The following is a 7,825-nucleotide window of genomic DNA, read 5'->3' on the forward strand; positions in this document are numbered from 1 at the left end:
CTTTCTATAAGTAAGCCTAGCCTGTTCATGTGAGCTTCTCAGATGAAGCTTGTGCCTCTTGATGGGTCTTTAAGATGTTGGGTAATATCCTAGATATCAAAATGTCTGTATCCCTGCGATATACTTCTGCCAGAGGCTTGAACGTGAAAAAATCAGGTTGCATTTGTCTGAGTTGTGGGTAGACAGTCCCTACTTAATGTCTGACATCTCGGTTTTCTTATACTGTCCCAGTTCACGCCGTTGTCCTGAAGAAATTATTAACAGCATCCTCTTTTTCTCTCAAAAGTGTCGTGAGCTTTGGAAGATATATTGTAAGGTCATCCTACATTTTGGGATAGGTATGTATTTAAGTTTTGTTTCAAGTGGAAAAGATGGTGGGTTATCAGGCAAAAACTATTTTTTCAGTTACAATAATAAGAACTGTGATAAGGAAAGTCAAATGGAAGTCATAATTTTCAAAAATGGTGCTTCAAAGAGTTTTCTTTCTGTGGTACAAACCGGAATGTGTTTATCATAGCAAGCAGTGTTTTGGAAAACTTGTGAGAGGCTTGCTACATAATTTACATTTTAAGTGGTCAACCCTTGTTCGGTGGAATAAGGATAAGCAAGCTAAGAATGCTCAAGGGGAAAACGCATACACATCACACACTTTTTTATGCTTTTGAAACCTTCTTCTCTTCTTTTTCTCACCCCTCTTCCGGTTACTGGGTAGAACGCATCTTTCACAAAGAGGTGTGAACGAGAAGTCTAATGATACTCAGAACGGGAAGGAGCTGGCAGTTTGCTCATCCTAAAATTGTGCAGCCATGTTAGGGTACAACAGAGAGAGATGCAAGGAGCTGGGAGGGAAAACTCCCGGCTTTGTTACCATCAACTGTGTCTACCTGAGCGGAAGAGACATGAGCTGGTGTAAATGCCACATACTCTCAAGCCGCGGCAGTGACACGGGGCCCTGGTGGGGAGCAGGAGACGGGACGCACACGTGGCTGACAAAGGCTGTACCGAAGTGGAGAGCTGTCTGCACGCTCAGCAGCTGCAGCTGCAGCGCACACTCACGGCTCCCGGGACGGGCCACTTAGCAGGTTCACACATCCTCACCCTGGAGAGGAATCTGTATTCTTGCCATTCCTCACGATACACATCACGCGTTCATCAACTCCTTCCCTTCTCCATTCTGTCGAAGGGCACAGGGCCGTAATAGTTGCAATGCAAAATGCTGCCACCTGGTACGCAGCTGAGAGAGAAAGTATAGCACAGTCCCCGAGGAGCTAGAAGGGACAAGGAAACAAAAGGCAGCTTAATGTTGCCTTTATCATTGTCTAGCTGTAGATAAACCAGGCTTTATAGGAAGTTACAAAGAAGAAGCTGGATCTTACTCTTTCAATTAAAGCACCATCAGGCCTCAACATTAAATAAAAGAAGTCTGTCAGACATGACACACTTTAATTTACACCTGGTTACTCTGAATGATGGCATGATTTATATTCAGCTCTAGGTCGTCTGTCTTTGACTTTCTACCCACTCACATATTTGCATATTCAGAAGCTGTACAAGCACAAAAATATTAAAATGAAATCCACTATACGTTACAGTAGAATGACATGTAATTTATTCATATAACTGACAGTTAGGCAGTACCCAGACTTCATTTAAATAAGCAAGTGATCACACAAATGTCTAATAATACTAAAATTGATAGTCAGAAGGTATAAAATACCATGGGTATGAAATGCCATGGTAAATACTATTCAACAGACTACAATCATAATTCCAAACTAAATCATGGTTTTTAAAATGATTTTTAGCAGTTTTGGAATGATTTGATGTTTTTTCCCTTCCAAGCAATTTACTTTTTTCACTGATACAAGACAAGGTCATTATTTTCAAGAAATATTATAGAAGGACACAGCTTAGGTCCCTCTCTTGCAACACATTTTCTTGCAAATTGTTTTTTGATATAACCTCTTGACATTGAAAACAAACCAGTCAGCACTCAGTTCCCCAAGCAAAGATGCTTGGATCAGAACAGTGCCAGGGTGTAACTCTGAGTTCAGCAAGAGGCAGGCAGTGAAAAACCTTTTGCAGTTTTTGAAGTATGCATACTTCTTTTCTGAGGCTCCAAGCATCATAAACATATTTAGGTATCCAAGCCAGTAAAATTATGGGAATAAAATTATTTGGTATCCATATGACTATGACACAGTTGCAGCTGGGGGAAGTTACAATATAATTGCGGTTCTTCAAACAAAAACAGCACCTACCTAAATCTGCTTCTTGTAAGCCTTGTTACATTTTCATGAGGCGCGGCTGTGTTTGCAGGAATGGTTTGGCTTATCATGTGTCTGTCTGTATTGTTTGAAAGTCATACACTTTAGTGGAGTGAGATCCAAGCATGAACCTGGCCTGAAGAGCTAGCAGCAGTAGTCATGAAACATATCGGTAAATTAAAAGGCTTTCACAGAACAAGATTCAGCTAAATCTCTTGCATACAAAATACAGCTAGAGAAATACAGTTCTTCAGTGCTGAATTATGAGGGGGAGGAGAACAATCTAAAAAAATAGAAAACTCTCTCCATACCTGGGTGTCAAGGCAAATGTAACACTGCATAATGCCACAATATGAACGGTCACTGGATGACAGATACTCCAGAAACAGTGGTATCTGGGGATCTGGTAATTATGACCAAGAGGTGAAAATACTGTACCAGAAGGCATGCATACAATCACTGTGCATTCAGTGTGTGTGAGCTGGGACCTAAGCAGGATCTAACACGACAATGAGGCAGTGTTCTAGGGTATCCGTTAAAACCAGCGCGGGTGACTACATGTTGATTAAACCTTCTGAGGCAGCAAAGTGTGGGCACAACGCCATGTCTGGGTTCTGCAGCTGTCTTATGATCCTCTTGCGGAATTTCTCCCGCACACGATTGAATTCCATTATGTCCATGGGGTCCTCTTCAATCCAAAACTTATGAAACTCATGCATCAAATAGCCTGTTAGAAATAAGACAGTGATAAGAATGCAGGAGAAAAAAAAGTCCTTAATTACATTCAAAATCACTGAATGCTGAAAGAGATGTCAGACCAAATGACAGCAACCACGGAGCTCAAAGAGAACAAAATGCAGCAAATATTACTGTTAAAGATTATTCTTTAAAACTAGTGCAGTAGAAGCTACCAATCTGCAAGACTTTTGCAATTGGTCCTGGAATTATTCTTACTCTTCCCAAGGAGGAAGACAAATCAGTTCTGCCATCTCTTGAATATGAATCACATCTAGAACATAATCCGAAAGACCGACAGTGACTACTTCATCCTTCCCCTCCTGATTAAATTAAAATAATGGTCTGATTTTTCAAAATTACTCCACTCAGCTTTTTTTCTCTTGATATTTGATTTGAGTAAAGTTTTAAATTACTCTGACAAATCAAACAAATGGCTTCTGACAGTCTATTGTGAGACAATAAAAATTGTAAATCAACTCTGAAAAACACAGACTGGTCATTAAACTACATGAAATCGTTAATAAGACCTTCTTGCTCTGAAGTATAATGTTGTATTCAAATACTTCTCTGTCTCAAAAGTGTTACCTATGAATGATCTGGATTGGAAACATTTTTGGAATAAATGTTAAGTATTTGAATCTATTCACTGTGTTCTGTCTCCCCACTGTGCACCCTCCCCCAAGGGGAGGATTCAGAATTGAAATGTGAATAGTTTTTTAAAAAGACAATAATAGATATTTGTATGTAGTGAACCTATTACAAGCTCAAGTGTCTCACATATTAGAAGCAAAGCATTTAAGGAAATAATTCTAGTTTAAAAAATCGAACATTACAGAAGCTTTTCTTGGTTTTAGCATTAGAAGGAGCAGAATATAGGAGCAAGGATTCTGAAGCTAGAAACCTGGTTTGAATCCTAGCTCTCCCACCTCCACAGGAAGGAGTGAGCAGCAGAAATGATAAGGGGCATGGGGAGAGAATTTGAGAACAAACATTCTCAATGCTAATAGTAAAAAAAAAAAAAAGAATACCATTTGTTTTTCTAGTAACTAGCTACTTATGAGAAAACCTTTAACATAGGTCTGTAAACATATATATTTAAAATCTTTACCATATCTCACTGTAATACAAAATTAGAAGTGACCTTCCTTCCCACCCCCAACACACTTCCAGATACTGGTCCACTTCCACAAACACACCTGGGTTTCTCATTCATTACACTGTTAAATATGCTTATACATTTTTAAGTATATGGTCTCTCTACAACTACAGGAAGAAAGGTAGTAAGGAGAGAGAAAACTTATTTTACTTTTTTGGGGGTTTGACCATTGCATTTTTTTAGGATTGAATTATCTTTGGGCCCTCCACACATATTAACTGATGTGACTGTTTTTAATATCTCTTGATGGGGACACACACCAACCCTCACTCACATGCCTCTGGGCCACACTCCAGGGCCCACTGCCACTGTTATGGGCACCTGATAACGTCAGGGAAGCCCCAGATCACAGGTATCAGCAATCCCAGGAGCTGTCCAGTCCATCTCTGCTCTTCTGGTGCTGGGAGTCCCGGAGGCAGCTTCCAGCCTTGAGCTCTTCTTGTGACAACACTGACATTAACCTGTCCCATGGATGAAGAACCTGATTCTTAAGGATTTTTCCTCACACTGGGCCAAAATCTGTTACCCTGTATTTCTTGGAACAAATTCAGTCCTTCTCCAACTCAGGTAATTGAAGTGTCTCTTATGCCCTGAGCTTCTCCATTTTCCAGGTTAAGCATCCCTGTTTCTCCTCACCATTTTTCACGTGCCATGACTGGAGTCTGTTTACTATTCTGCTGGGTTTAATGCGCACCAAGAGGAAGTGGTTCCCTTTAATCTCAGTACCTTATTCAACCAAAAGAATTCAATCATCTGTCCATTTCAGTGACTGGGCAAACTCCTAAAGTATCCCACGAATGCTATGGGGTACTTTTTTAAAAATGCAGACCTCCCATCCCAGATTCAGCTGCAGTGCAGTAAGATGAATCTCAGGTCACTAAAATTTGAGATCCATTGCTCTAAAAGATGCCCTCTTTTTAAGTTCCCTTGGCTTTTTCCTAAATATTATATTTTTATGGTTTTAAGTTTAATCTATGACTACTTATAATTTCTTCTTCTTGTGCTATATAAAATACATAATTTTCCTGACTTGGCCTCTCAGCTCAAATAAACACATCTGAGCTGTTTTGTATGTAGAGTCAGGCTTCTAATACTAATTCATAATACTATGAATTAAAATCATACATGATGAGTTAAAAGAATCTCATTATTATCTCATGAGTGATAAGGTCTTTACTCTTATTCACAATAATGAACAGGTACTGTGAAAATTATCTTTTAATGAAGAATTCACTTTTGCATCATATGTATAAAAATACTCTTCTACAGTGTGCTTGTATGCTGGCAACTCACTCGAATGGTGATCTAGTGTGGTGCAGAGTGTTAAAAGAATGCAGATCCATTTGGTTTCCTCATTTTTCTACCTTACATGCAATTACAGAAAAACATTTTGAAAGGTTTAAAAGGTAGGCAAGAAAAAAAAAAAAGGCAAGGATAAGACTAGGGGTGGGGTGGTTAACAATCTGACACTATTCTCAGGATCCCTCCTCTTAAGGGTACAAAAGTGAAGCTGTAAAGCTTGCAGATTCTCTCTATCCTACCAGGAAGATACAGATTGTATAACATGATTTTAATCAAAATGCAGAAATGGTGGCTTGGCTTCCAGGGTACATTTATAATTATAATACTCCACTCATTTTTATAACATTACAGAGTGTTCATTTATCCACTTGGTCAATTAACCAGTTGGCTCATCTGCCAGTTAACAAATATGCAGCAGATACAAGAAAAAGGTAGAGTTCCTGTGCTCCCCAATTCTCTTGTCTCTTGGGGAGAGACACCCAGGGAGACAATTTCAGCCAATGATTTAGTAGCTAAGGAAGCTAACAAGATGGCGTGGAAAGTAGAGGGAGGAAACAGAGGCCAGGCTATTGCTTATAGTCTCTTAATTCTTTGTGGAGTGGGTGGTGTAGATGTACCTTCATTTAACAGATGAGAACATGGGGCTTAGAAAAGATACTTGAAGAGCGTACAGTTACACCATATAGCTGGAAGCTGAAAGCGAGAACTCGAAATCAGCTGACTTTTCACCACGGTACTTGCTGCCTTTCTTAGTGTATTCTCTTTCCCTGGTTCTTATTCTTACTGAATAGTCCCTTCTTCTGAAGGTCAGAGGAAAGATCATTCTTTTTCCTCTTCTGATCATTATACTTACCTTGTGCTCACTACACCTTACCTTACTTCATTTCAGTGGAACTGTATGTTCCGTGGGGCTTTAGATGGAATGCAATTTTTGTAGCATACTGCCTTGGCAGTGCAGTATTCACTGAGTAATACTATAAAGTCAGAATGATAGAGCCATTAGTTTCTTATATTTTTTCACCTAGATGAAATACCTGTTTAGAATACTAATTTGGCTTTCCATCCCAAGCCTGCAGTGTATTTGTTGTTGCTTGAATGTATCTTGGTTTTGCTTCACTGCATTCAGTTAATAGACAGCAGAGACATAAGCAAGGACACAGGTAATTGCAAGAATATTACAGAGGAAACGTGCAGAACTGATCATGTCTGATAGAGGAACAGTGAATTCAGGGCATGGTTTCCTTCCTCTGGAGAGGCATGAGTCCCTCTGCTTATACCCCAATTATTGGGGGATTGCTGCTCTTTCTAAAACCTGGTGAGGGCCTTGGGAAATAAGTAACCCTATTGCATGCTACTCACCTGGGCTAGGGTTGTCTTGAAAGCCTATCCATTCAGGGGCAAGGCTAAATTCTCCATGAGGAACTATACTTCCTTTCTTCCACAAAAGACATTATCCAATATTTTAGCTTCCCATCCATCCATCCATCCATCCATCCATCCATCCAATCATCCAACAAATATTTAGTGAGTACTTACTCTGTATCAGGCTCTATGCTGAGGTAGTGAATACAAACAACAAAATGCCTGTCTTTAAATGTCAATTCCTATGATTCTAATTTTGATTTTCTCCTGCCAAAGCTCCCACACTTGTGGCTCTGATTTTCTCCTCAATGCTCATGAATCCCAAATCTGCCCTTGGAATTCCTCAGAGCTCCAGGGCCTTCCATTGGAATGTCTACTATTTAGCTACATGTGGATTTCCCAAAAGGAACTCACCCCCAGTATGCCTGAAACTAAAACTCATTCTGTTTTCCCTCAAAACTGCTTCCCTGGCTTCCCTAAAAAGCATGGTAAATATAGAATAGGGTACGTACAAGGGGTAGGGAAGCAAAGCAAGGGGACTTATTTATCTACTGTTGATGTTCTTTTTTTTTTATTATGTTATGTTTATCACCATACATTACATCATTAGTTCTTGATGTAGTGTTCCATGATTCATTGTTTGTGTATAACACCCGGTGCTCCATGCAGTATGTGCCCTCCTCAATACCCATCACCAGGCTAACCTATCCCTCACCCACCTCCCCTCTAGAACCCTCCGTTTGTTTCTCAGAGTCCATAGTCTCTCATGGTTCCTCTCTCCCTCCGATTTCCCCCCCTTCATTTTTCCCTTCCTGCTATCTTCTTCTTATTCTTTTTTTTTTTTCTAACATGTAATGTATTATTTGTTTCAGAGGTACAGGTCTGTGATTCAACAGTCTTACACAATTCACAGCGCTCACCATAGCACATACCCTCCCCAATGTCTATCACCCAGTCACCCCATCCCTCCCACCCCACCCCCCACTCCAGCAACCCTCAG

General features: G+C 40.0%; 1 protein-coding gene across 3 annotated transcripts in view; it reads right to left on the minus strand.

The window, feature by feature from the left end:
• Positions 1-1,586: 1,586 nt before the first annotated feature.
• Positions 1,587-7,825, minus strand: part of ELMOD1 (ELMO domain containing 1) — a 68,978-nt gene continuing 62,739 nt past the window's right edge. For all 3 annotated transcript variants that reach the window (XM_081799555.1, XM_081799554.1, XM_081799553.1), the window contains one exon: positions 1,587-2,994. In XM_081799555.1, the coding sequence (XP_081655681.1) occupies positions 2,822-2,994 (173 nt within the window). In that variant the 3' untranslated portion in view covers positions 1,587-2,821. The remainder of the gene's footprint in view (positions 2,995-7,825) is intronic.

This window comes from Leptonychotes weddellii, chromosome 11 (genome assembly GCF_054177405.1).
Source record: "Leptonychotes weddellii isolate Sample4059 chromosome 11, ASM5417740v2, whole genome shotgun sequence".
Lineage (NCBI taxonomy): Eukaryota > Metazoa > Chordata > Mammalia > Carnivora > Phocidae > Leptonychotes > Leptonychotes weddellii.